This window comes from Corvus hawaiiensis, chromosome 3 (assembly GCF_020740725.1).
Source record: "Corvus hawaiiensis isolate bCorHaw1 chromosome 3, bCorHaw1.pri.cur, whole genome shotgun sequence".
Taxonomy (NCBI): Eukaryota; Metazoa; Chordata; class Aves; order Passeriformes; family Corvidae; genus Corvus; species Corvus hawaiiensis.
In genome coordinates this window covers 23181833-23194838 of record NC_063215.1, presented here as the reverse complement: position 1 = coordinate 23194838, position 13006 = coordinate 23181833, and the positions used below count along the sequence as shown (strand labels likewise).

Below are 13006 nucleotides of genomic sequence, written 5' to 3'. Positions count from 1 at the left end.
TCTGCTTGCATCTAAACACTTCTGAAAACTCAATTCTAATCATGAAGAACTAGGAGCATTTACTAGAAAATGGATCTTCTAAAATATGGAGTCGGTGTTCTCAGAAAATAGCTTATATAACATTGTACAGTGGAGGTTTCTAAGTGCAAAAAGTAATGAACTACATTAAATGGGTATATGTGCAGATGAAGCTGAGTACAATGTGCTGACTGTCAGTGAAAAACAGTTTGCTCAACTGCCTTGTACCTTCACCTGTCCTCTGACCTTTCCAGGCCAGCATAGCCATGGCCAGACTTCTCTTCTCTAGGACATTATGCACCCTTTATGGAATGATTTTAAAAGAGCATTTTCTTTACAATTCACTCGCAGGCTTGGCATCAGTAGTATTTCCAAAGGGTCTTTATTTTTCCTTTCAGTGTCCAAAGAATAGCTTGGTACTTGAGGAACTTTTAGAAAGCAGTGTAGTATGTACTTTAAAACAAAATCATCACAAGTAGAACAACAAAGAAAGCAGTGAATGTTTTGTAGATATTCTAACAGTATCAGATGTAATACAAAAAATAAATGGAGTGTGAGTCCTTCTAAATACATATGTAAACTGTTCTCAGTCTGTATCTCTAGGTACGCGTGTTGATGTGTTTTTCCACTCTTTTTAAAGAAGAAAAAAGTTAGGACCATTTCTCTCAGGTAGTGAGAAACTGGGTTTGTTTCAAAGCTAGAGAGTGGTATGGCATGTGTGCACTTGCATGGCCTTCCTTGCAGAACTGACTTTAAATATCTTAAAAAATATATATAAAAACAGAAGATGCAAACCTTTTGGATATTTCCTATGATCTACAGTACTCACCATATTTCTATCTATCTGTCTTTGATAATTCCAGGGTCCTAACAATTGTTTCCACTTCTAGTTTTCTAACGTTTGTATGACCTCTGAGACAGTGAAATTTTTTTGTACAGTCACCTTTATAAAGAACATGATAAAAAACCTTGTGTCTGTTAATTCTTCTATTGTGTTGTATTAGCATGCTGTAGAACAGGTTACTGAGTTTTGGTGAGTATAATTTCTCAAGCTTATTCAGCTTGCAACTGAACTTTGCTGGACTATGTTTCCAAATGTTATCATATTGAGTTTGGTTCAAAATGTCATCAGCTGCTTGGAACCATGACCAGAGGTTCCTCCCATGCTATTTTGGTAAAAATAATATGCAGAAAAAAGAGAGGGAATTTTAACAGATTTTAGCAAGAATTGGATGTCAAAAAACCCATTCAATTCTTATTTTTTTCTTAATTTCCACTCATTCAAATAATTTAATTTTTTAATTTCCACTCACAATATACTCAAGAAAAGTGGGTGCAACCTACTTATTGGGATTGTCTTTTATTCTGCCAAGATTGAAAGTATATAAAGTAATCTGACTATACCTCATCTGTTTGCTTCTCTACAGTATAGACTTTTGGATGTGCTTTCACCAGAACATGTACCTGATAGGACCAACATAAATATAAATTTACATTTTTTCCCCTTTGTGCTATTTGGAAAAAAAAAAAAAACAAACAAACACCGAAACAGCAAACCAAAACAACACTGTACTTTTCAAACACTTATTAATTTTTTTTTTTTAGATGAACAGATTTTAATTGTATCCTGGTGACTCTATGGAAGTCATAGCTAAGCTTTATTATATAGTAAAAGACACAGGATTTCCATGTAGCAGTTTTCTGGGATTTTAGGTATGTGCAGTTAACCTCTACAGACAAACAATATTCAGAGAGAGACTTTTTTTCACCAAAACAACCAACACAGTTAATTCCCCATCATAACACAACCTGTCCTCCTTCCTTTTTTCTTCTGGGTGTGAAAATTGAAAACCAAGATGTTGAATGGAATTTTAAGACGAAGAAGTCTGTCTATCTATGCAGTCAAATAGATAATGCTCATGAAGACTCTCCTACATGGCTCTGTGAAATTTCAGTTTTTCAATTGCTCTCACTGAAAAAAGCAAATAAATTTTGTTTGTTTGTTTGCTTTCTTGTCTGTATACTATGCCTACAAAATATTTACATGTACATATAGGTATGTACTGTTTCGGTATATTTTTATGGAATAGCTTCCAGACTGAATCTTAAGCTGTGAGACTTCCTTTACTTCTCTGCAGAGTAGTTTTGTGTTAGGTTATGTTTCTCAGAAAGTGTGTTTTAATAGGGAAGAAGAAACTCCTGTTGTTAAGCCTTGGCCATGTCGGCATCTTTGGAAAGAGAAGGAAAGTTTTTCTTCCTTAATCCCACCCCAGAACTCTCGGTTGACCAAGGGGACAGGAGCCAACAAGGATGGAGGCACAGCAAAAAAATTGAAACATACAAGATATAGATAAGAACAACAGGAACTTCTTTCTAGATGGAAAGAGTGCCCATGAAATAAAGCCTCAAAGTTAATCAAAGAGAGAAACTTTGAGATCTCGGGGAAATTGTGCATTGCCAAAAAAGGTTAAAAGTTGCTGGACTGAGTCCAGTGCTGGAGGGCAGGATTTGTCCTGCAAGGGCAGAATATAGGAGCATAAGGCCTAAAGATGTTTTCTCTTTTTCTTTTTTTTTTTCCTTCAGAAGAATATTTTTGGAGCAATACTTCATCTTTCTTGCTTCTTTACTGGAATATAATAAAGTACAATTATTTGGATGTCCACACTGTATTAATATTTGTACGTTTGGTTGCTTCCAAAGCTAACATTTTTCATTTGAGCACTTACTGTTTCTACAACCTTCATTAGAAATGTACTGAGTTAAAGCTCCAGCAAATCCATACATGATTTCAATCTTTCATTTTGTTTTATGAAACTGTACTTATCACTCTTGGTCTTTAGGGAGGAGGCACACTCGCTATAAGGTGCAGAAGTGGATATTCAGGGAAAATAAGGTCCTCCCATCTAACATTAATTTTGTTTTACAAATAATAAAATAGGCTCAAGATTTTGGTGAGGGTTTATTTTAAGAGTATGAGAAAAAGCAGTGCTTATGTGGGTACATAAGTTTGAGAAGAAATGCACACTTATGTCATGTTAAAGCATCTTCAAAATAGTATGGCAGTATTGTTTACCTATTTGTCTGTAATATTTGTGTAACAAACTGTTAGGATAGGGCTAAAAAAAGAGTATAGATTAAGCTAATTGAAGCAGTTCTATTGTCTGATGATAATTCCTTATTACCATTTATGCTTCAAAATACTATAAATATCTAATTGCAATCCATTTAATGTGTGCTAAATTAATTTTCTATGATGCCAATTCTTAATTAGGATGCCATGTGTCACTAATTTAAATGGTTGAAAGAAGCCCAAATATATTGTGTTATCTGAGTTTATAATCTGAAAAACGTATTGTTTGTATGACATGGCCAATTTTCCATAAAACCACGTTAACTACTGGTAATTATATTTTTGTCTTTCAACCATTTAGAAATAGTGTCTTATGTTCGCTGTTCCATTATTTTGCTTAGGATCAGTGTTGGCTTTACAATCCTTTTACAAATGATTTGCTAGTAGTAGCTCATTGATTTTCTTTCCAAACAACCACCATGTCTTTCTTGTCAGGACTTAAGATAATTTTAGGTAAAGATGTTTAAGGATATGCCATTGTAAAGGAAGATAAAGCATATAATTTTCCCAGTTTGAGGGGGCAAAATAGATACACAGGTATTTGTTTAATTCCTTGGTTCCTCTTCTCTCCAGTTTTTGGGACAGTTAATACATGTGACCTTGCTCAGTCATGTGGGACCTACCTCGTTCTCCATAAGTACTTGAAGATAATTGGTAATAGTTCATTGACTGCTTCATTTTAAATACTGAATTTGATTAGCCCCTGTTCACTTGAATATGTCTACATTATCTAAAAGGTCCTTAAGCTGTTCTCTTCCTATTCTGCCCTTCTTTTAATTTTATTTAAACATTTTTTTATCTAGATAAGAGTTTTTTTTCTCGAAAAGTGGAAGTGTTCTTCATCCTTCTTTCCTGCTAGCTATTTTTCTTTCTCTTAATTTTAATGACAATTTAATTCTACAAGTTTTGTTACTGCCTTCTGCCTCATTCCATAGTTCACCTTTTCACAATATTCACTCTTATGTTATTCTGATAATTTCTGAGGCAGCTGCACTTCCTTTTTCCTGTACTTCCTATTTTCCATAACATTCTAAGTTGCTTTCCACAGGATAACTTTGTGCTTACTTTTGTTCAGGGCACTGCTCAGCCCTTTGTATTGACAGGCACTTCTCTTTTTGGTAGTAAAACAAGATGAACACTATAATTTGAACAATATCATGTTTCTTATCACAAAACATTGGAATAAAAATCTACAGTGAGACCAAAAGCATATTGATTCTTGACAATAATAGGTGTTTAGGGAAGTAATGGTGAATTATACAGTGATAGATCAAGAAAGAGAGTATTTTCTCTGTTTCCAGTGATGCATACCTCAAGTCCTTTTTTGTCTCTCAATAAGATTTTCTTCCATGTATTTGTCCAATAACTTTTTGAACACATGTATTTCACACACCCCCACCCAGAAAAAGGGATTTTCACTCTATTTAATTGGTCCTCACTTCCTCAGTAACTTTGATCTTTTGTTTTCCTCCTCTAGTTCTAATGTTGCCTTATTTAAAAGAAAGAGCAGAACTACATGTAAAATTCAACATGGAAATAAAATTTTTGAAGGTTTTTGTGTGAGGTCAGAGTACTATTCTCTGTTTTGTTCACTGTTCCTTTTCCAGTAGTTCTTACCATTTTCAATAGCTTACAGTTTCACAGAATTATTGTTAGTGTGCCAGAGCTTCTGTTCCTGAGTCCGATCTGTCAAATCAGAACCTATCATTGTGCCTGCAAACTCACAATAATGGGTTTTTTTTCCAGATTTATTTTTCTACAAATATTGATAATGAATTTCACATGCTATATCATTACATGGTTAGTAGGTGTCACACATTTTTTGCAACAAGTAACAAAAAGATTCTTCCTCATTGCTGTTCAGATTTGATCTGCATTTACCCCTGGACATGTAAAATTGATTGTAAACAAACCAATATTTTTTTTTCTGCATTTTGTGATAACATATTTAAGTACACAGTAAATATTAAACTTAAAGAAGTTTAATATTGTAAAGGTTTTTTTCTGCTTTATTGTTTTATTGCTTTCAAGGATTTTTATATTATAAGAGACAATGCAATATGATGTTATTACTGCCAGTAAGCCACCCATATGCAACAGTAGTGAACTGTTAGCTTAAATTGACTTCCTAGAAAAGTTGTTGTTTTTTCATTGATCTGATTCTAAGGTCATGTTCGTATTTTTTATAATATTGATACAGAATGCAATAAGGTGGATGCAGCAAAAATTAATCTACTGGATATGATCTGTGGTCTTTTTTGATAACAGCAAGGACAAAACATTTCAGAGAAAATGTGAGAGTCTCTTAGAATGCTGCTGGGAACTATATGATCTGTGAAGGAGGCCTTCTATTTTTATACTTGGAGACTGATAATAAATTGCACTGTTAAATTTCTTTGAAGAAATTTACTGGAATAATGATAAAATCGTGATAATCTATAAAATTATCATGTAAGGCCATCCTCTTTTTAGCGGTAGGCCAACCTCATTTTAGATTTAATAGCCACTTTTAGAGTCGAATTATGTGCTATATGAAATATTTTTTCTATTAGTTTTGATTTACCATTTTCTTTTTCAGTAGTTGTTCCTATGTTCCATTGCAGGAATCATGTACATAATATCAATCCTTTATTTATGTCCTCTTCTGCAATCCTGAGCATCTCTCTAGCCCTTCTCTTTGTATAAGGTTTTGTTTGTATGAGTTTCTCCTTTGTGTTTTTAAACTGCATTAGGTATTATGTTTGTTAACACAGAGAGGCATGAGGAATAAGAGGAAAAAAAAAATCATCAGTTTTCTTGTATATGAAACATGAATTTCTGTGACCTCTCAGAGTTTAGATGTTAAACTCTCTTTTTTTTTTTTTTTTTGGGTGAATATATGCATGTGTCAGTTCACAGCTTCCCTTAATCTATCTTGATAATAGCTAAAATGATAATTATGAAATATTGTCAAATAATTAGTTTAGGTTTTAGAGCTATTGACTTCAACTTTCTGATAGAAACCTGAAGTTTATTTTATATCTCTTATTTGAAACAATTGATTTTTGCTCAACTCACATGCTTTTAAAACATATTTAGTTTAAATTGTATTTATACATCTGAGTTATTAATGTGTGAGATTATTATTTATACTCTTTAGCTTGTATCCAGATGCAGATTTAATGATTAATGATTCACTAATCATTTAAGCTAGAATATTGGATAGTGTGAATGAAAACACAACAAACGTAAGAATTTAATTTAAACTGTGTATTTGTAAACTAGTAACAAGTGGAAAAAAAAGAAATTACTCCTACCATGAGTAAGTTTAAGAGTGCAAAATCTTCTACTGTATGAATTATTTTATTATACATTTCAGATACCTGAGTCAAAGACTTTACATCAAAAAAGATTTGAATTGCAATGTGACACCTTTCAAATAGCAGTCATAATACATATTTAAATACTTAATATCACTTTTGAATTTCCATATTTCTTCATTTGAAAGAAAACAGAGCAACAGAAATGTCTTTCAATTAAACTCGGAGAGATATGATCTTAAGAGTCAGAAATCTAATCTTTTCATTCTTCTAACATTAAAGAAAGAATATTCCCTGAAACTGAGTAAATAGTTCTAGTTTACAAACAGGATGAAAAGGCTCTTTCCCCAGGATATTGAAAGAGGTTACATGAAAGCCAAGAACAATTGCATAAGATCAATATTAATATTTTGGTATTTAAACATCAGAGAAAGCTGACGTTTTAATTTAAGCTTGAGAGTTTATGTGCAAACATCATGAAATTCACACAGCTCTAAGAACTCAGATCAAAAGAAGGCCAACATTGAATGAGTACACAGAATAATCCTAAAAGAACAGAGCTTTAATTGCCATGCTAAATAGGTTAGCATAGATCTTATTTTCATGTTTGTTATTTTAAGAACATTTTCTATCCCATAGGACTTTTCTAAGAGCTCAACATAACTTCAACTGAATTGGTCTGAAATGTTCTCTTTTTTAGCAAACTGATACAGAGCATCTTTGCAATTTATGAAACAGAATAATCGATGCATGTGTTGGAGCAATACGCACAATGCATCACGGCTGCATTCAGACATTTAAAAAAACTGTTCACTGACCAAATCAAAGAAGTGCAAGTCAAACAGGTACTGGAAAGGAAAATGAAGTAAAAACCTGTGCAAAATCCCAGAGGAGAGAAAATGTTGGGAATCATTACATGCCTACTATTCTAGATCTAGTTATAAAGAAAGAGTATTCTGTATGTGTAAATACAAAACCATTAATTTTGCCTTCTCTGTCTTCCCTAAGTTTTGGGATGTAAATATATGTAATGGAAACGTAGCTTTTGATTAAAGTGAGTCACAGAATCATTTAAGATCATTAATCCATCCATTAATCCAGTATTGCGAAGTCCACCGCTAAATGATGTCCCTCAGTGCCACATCTACATATTTTTTAAATATTCAGCCACTTCCCTGAGCAGCCTGGTCCAATGCTTGACAACTCTTTCTGTGAAGACCTTAGAGCATCTTCCAGTACCTAAAGGGAGCCTTCAAGAGCGCTGCAGAGGGACTTTTTTCAACAGCATCTAGTGATAGGACAAGGGGGTGTGGCTTTAAGCTGAAGAGCTTTATATTTCCTCTTTTAGGAAGAAATTCTTTACTATGAGGGTGATGAGGCACTGGAACAGGTTGCCCGGAGAAGTTGTGGATACCTCATCCCTGGGAGTATTCAAGGCCAGGCCAGATTTGAGGAACATGGGCCTAGTGGAAGGTATTCCTGTCCATGACAAAGGGGTTAGAACTAAAAGACCTTTAAGGCCCCTTCAAACCCAAATTCTGTGATCCTATGATAATTATATGAATTACAGTGAGTGTTTTCTGTCAGCCTGAATAACTTTTGACTAGAGTAGATTCCTGTTAGGGATACATATAGTATTCAGTTAAAGGTTTGTGATGATATAGATTCCTAGACCTGGATGGAATTTTTCAATCTTTTTATTGTCAAAATGCAAATAAGACATCCTCAGAAGTATTTTATAAATCTGTCATGTTTGCTGGATTGTTTTTATGTTGAACAAACAAGCACAGACCCTGAAGGTTTAAATAGAAATAGAGTTAATACAATTAGTTTTGACATTTTTTATGAGTTATTTGGCTTTTCAATATAATTTGATTCAAAAATTCCTTCTATTGTGTTTGAGAGAACCTGAAATTTATCATTAAATTGGTTTTTTATGAGACAGATTTTATTAAAACTTTATTTTTCCAAAGAATAAAGTATTTTTAAAAATGTTTGATCTGAAATTAGTGTTTATATTTTTAATATGTATAATTTTTTTGTGCATGCAAATAAGATATTTACAAATCCAAATCATATATCACCCCAAGAAAACTGGGCATTCTTGGATGAAGGGTGATATATTAAGCATAACAAAGTATTTGATTTGTCTCCTAAGTTTACATTGCATTCTTGCCTTCCTCACTAAGAGCTTGGATCTGAAAGCATACCGTACTAGTTTCCTGAAAAAAAAAAAAAAAAAAAAGGGAATTCTTAACCCACCAGAAACCTTAACTCATGGTAATTTCTGTTAAAAAGTTTTAGTTCACTGATCCATAGCCCTTTCCCATGGCTTGGATGCATAGCCTGAGAGTTAAAAAGTATCGTGATCTGTCTTCTATTTCAGTAAATTTATTACTTTGACATATTTTTTTACTTCCTCTGTAGACTATGGAAAGAAACACCTGTTGCTGTCTTTTAAGGGATAAATCTTAAGCAATGCTTTTGCAAATCCCTGCAGAGAGTTTGGCTTCTGATGCTCCTGCCTAAGACAGAATTGCCCTGATTTTTGAGACAGAAAAGGTTTTTTGACAAAGAGTATGTAGCACATAAACATTTGGCAAAGAGTTTATGATCATTCTCACATGCTGTATTAGATATAGCTCTGCTGTCAGTGAGGGAGATGAATTTCTAAAATGTGATTAAAATGTATATTCTGATTTTCTGTAGCTCCCCATATTTTCATGTAGTATGTAAAGATGTGCATAGCTGAAAACACCCAGGTTTTCAGTGCTATTCTGTGAAAGTAGGAACAGGCAAGTGAAGCTACATTAAAGCATTCATATATGTAATTTAAAATCCTTATTTATAAATATTATTTATAAAATTGTTCCCCCAATATTTTATTGTGTTTATGTACTGGACATTTTGGAAAATGGTTTTTAATTTATACATTCTAACTTTCTGTTAAGACAAATTATTTAAATAAAATAATAATGGGTGCAGGAGACACAGCATCACCAGCACGTCGAGTAACCTGTTATGTGAAATACGTGCCATACTTTTCTGAACGTCTGACAAGAATCTGCAAGTGACTGCTTTCAGGGTGTAAACATAGCAGATTGACTTCACATATCATAATTCTGCATCCTGTATCTTAAAATTTCACTGGACTCTGCCTAGCAGGCTGCTGCTCCCTGAGAGCTCAGCGAGGGTTTCCTAGGGCCATGTCACATCCCGGAGTCGATTTCAGACAGCCCTGCGACCTGGCTTTGGCAGCCAGCAGCGTTACAACACAGTGGATGGTAAAGAAGGTAGAGAAGGGTCTCTCATGAGGGTTCGAGATGGCTTTAATCACATCTTGTCCTCAAGATGTTCAGAGGTAGAGAGACAACGTGGTCTGGGTGCGGGATGGTTTTGTCAGGGGCCCAGGGGCGGTCCCTGGGCGGGGTTGGGGTACAGGAGCAAATAGAGAGAAACCGAGGGAGTGGCCAGGGCTAGGGAGGGAACAAGGGGAGCGTCTGAAATATGAAAAGCAATGGATTAACAGATCCCCACAGTCAAGGTATACACTTCTGCCAGGGTTTAACATTATTAGATTTAACAATATTTGACAGCAAACATTTCCAATGGTGTTAAATTATATTAATATTTAATACTATTCAGTGAGTTGAATTTTCTTGTTATCTTGAATGTTTCTGATTTCATACCTTGGACTGAACTGTAAAATATTTAAATACCAATAACTTTGTCTCTACTTTAATTTAAATCAAATTTACATGATTTCATTGCATATGCAGCAACACAGTTTACAGAATCAGAAGTGCTTTCTTGTTATTTTTTCTGATCAAAGGCAAGTTAATTTTAAAAAATTGCTTTCAGTTTAATGGCAAAGAAATAGAGCCTTCATTTTCTGATGGGCAGCCATCTGTATAGTATTTTGTAAGATGATTCTACCACAGGCAATTGATATTTACATTCTCTTTCCTGACACTTATAGTATTCATAAATTTCATAAGAATTGAATTTTTTATAGCCTTATCTTGTTTATGTAGATTTGAGATCTTAAAATTAATTAAGAAACAGAGGTTCTAGAGAATATCTTGAAGAATAATTCAAAATGTTAATTTATTTTTGGCATAACTGAATGCAGCTGGGAAAAATGTGGCTCTAATTTGAAGTATGAGATTAAGAAATAATTCCTCAGTTTTGTTTTTATTATACTTTAGTTATTTTAAACTGAAATCCATTGACTCTATCAGTAAATTATATACTTTTAATCATATTGTTAATAGACTTATAAATGGAATTGCAGATGTGAGAGTTAAAAGATTCTTTAGTACGAGTACTTCATTGCCAGAAAAATGATCTACACACCTGTCTCCATGGGTAGGATGGAGACTGTGGCTTTATAATTTTGCCTTCAAATAGGCTGTAATTCAGTGCAGTCGTGCCGTTAAACGTAAGTATTTTGTTATTTTCAGCAGTGCAGCAATGCAGGTATTGAAGCTATTAGCTTGTGAAAGGACTTTAGATCCTAAGTCATCTTTGAGGCAGTTTTACAGCATTTTCCTCTAGTTCATTTTCAGCTGTAAATATTAGTTTAATGTATAATGCCAAATATTTTGAAAGTACTTCTGATACTGACATATAAATTGATTGCAAATATATTTTCCTTATTACTGCATTTGAATTTTTCTATATTCAGAAATAGAGAAAGGAGGTTGTGGAGACCCTGGAATTCCATCATATGGGAAAAGGACTGGCAGCAGTTTTCTGCATGGAGACACACTTACCTTTGAATGTCAAGCAGCTTTTGAACTGGTGGGAGAGAGAACGATTACATGTCAACAGAATAACCAGTGGTCTGGCAACAAACCCAGCTGTGTTTGTAAGAATTATTATATTTTTTTCTGTATTATTTACCTGACCTTAACCTCTCACATTTCTTAACATCTGTGACTAACCAACAGGAAAATATTTCAATACTTCATACTTTTTCAGTCATGGTTTGTTTTTTTTTCAATTGACTCAGTAGCTCATTTGTGGGGAACACCACGCAGGCCTGTTTTTAGAATGTTCTTTCCTCTCCTTTTATATTTAATTACACCACTTAACACTTAATGTAAATGTGTGTTGAATTAGACTCTAAATGAGCAATTCCAAATAGCAGATAAGTGTTCAAAAGGACTCTGTGGCGCATACACATTTCATTCTGGCAGTGCAAAACAGCCTGCAAAGCAACATAAGAAAAGATTGGGATTTCGGGTTTTTTTTAATGGTGATATACCACAAAGGTGTGAAAATTAATATAAAGAAGTTAAGAATATCAACTACTGGAAAAGGTTAGGTAAGGTTATTAGCTGTGATTTTTGTTTTTAAAAAAAAATACATTTGTTGTTAAAAGAGGGTTGTTGGTTGGGGTTTTTTGTTTTTTTTTGAGGGGGGGAAGGATAGTTGGTTTTTTGGGGATTTTTTTGTTTGTTTTTTGGGTTTTTTTTTTGTTGTGGTTTTTTTTAAATTTATTTTTTTATTTTGTTTTGTTTGTTTGCTTGTGTCGGTTTATTTATTTATTTATTGGGGTTTTATTTGGGTTGGGTTTCTTGCTTTTCTTTTTTTTCCTTTCTGATAAAATAGAGCAAATCTTTCAAGTACACAGGTGTATTAGGCACTTCAGTTTTCCAGATCATGTTAAATTTCCCTATAAAGAATCTTACAATTCAGTACTGTATTTGATAACCATAACAATCATTGTGAGGTGTCCTGTTCTATTTGGGCAGGTATGTATTTGGAAGCTGTGTTCGTACAGGACTTAACAAGCTGAGCAAGATTGCTGTGCACCGGAACAATTCTCAATATGCCTTGCAATGCTGAAATGTGTCTAAGCATGTAAAGCCTAGACACAGAGACAGTTCAGCTGCAATGCCCTCTAAAGACAGAAGTTGTGTTTCTTCATGGTGCTGTATTGCATTGGGTTGCTGCATCAGTTTTTGTTAACAATGTAGAATATTTTACTGTGCTCCAGTGTTACATCTGCACATGCCCTATGAAAGAGCATGGAATCTGTAACATCTATTTACATACAGTGAGTTCAGTCTGACACATTTGAAGAGCTAAATAATGGTTATCCTTTGCGTTGACTAATATGCAGTGAGTCTTCCTCTTTCTGAATATACTGTACTTCTGACTACACTACCAGTCACAAGGTCATGACTCTGAAACCAGTAAGGCAATGTCTTGATGAAAATTGGCTCAAAAGAGTCAAAAAGGATGATAGCTATGAATCATTTTTGGTTTTGCTCTATACCATCAATGGGAAACTAGGGTAAAATAAGTTCAGACTATATACACTTAAGATTTTTTTGTTTCAGTCACATCTGAATTTCTTCTGTTATTTACATCAGTATGAACTTTGTATACTACAGAAAAAACTGGCACTTGTGCTTGATTTTTTTTTGGATTGTTAAATACAGTTTAATGCATATTTGGAAAAATATCATTTCAATTTGGAGGTCGCATTTTCATTTTAGAACAAACCTGCCAATTTTTGCAAATTCTGATGCATCAAGCATTACTTTTG

At 33.7% G+C, this 13006-nt stretch overlaps 1 protein-coding gene across 2 annotated transcripts in view; it reads left to right on the top strand.

Moving 5' to 3' along the window:
* Positions 1-13006, top strand: part of CSMD1 (CUB and Sushi multiple domains 1) — a 1116955-nt gene that overhangs the window by 835250 nt on the left and 268699 nt on the right. For both annotated transcript variants that reach the window (XM_048295968.1, XM_048295967.1), the window contains exon 13: positions 11135-11317. In XM_048295968.1, the coding sequence (XP_048151925.1) occupies positions 11135-11317 (183 nt within the window). The remainder of the gene's footprint in view (positions 1-11134; positions 11318-13006) is intronic.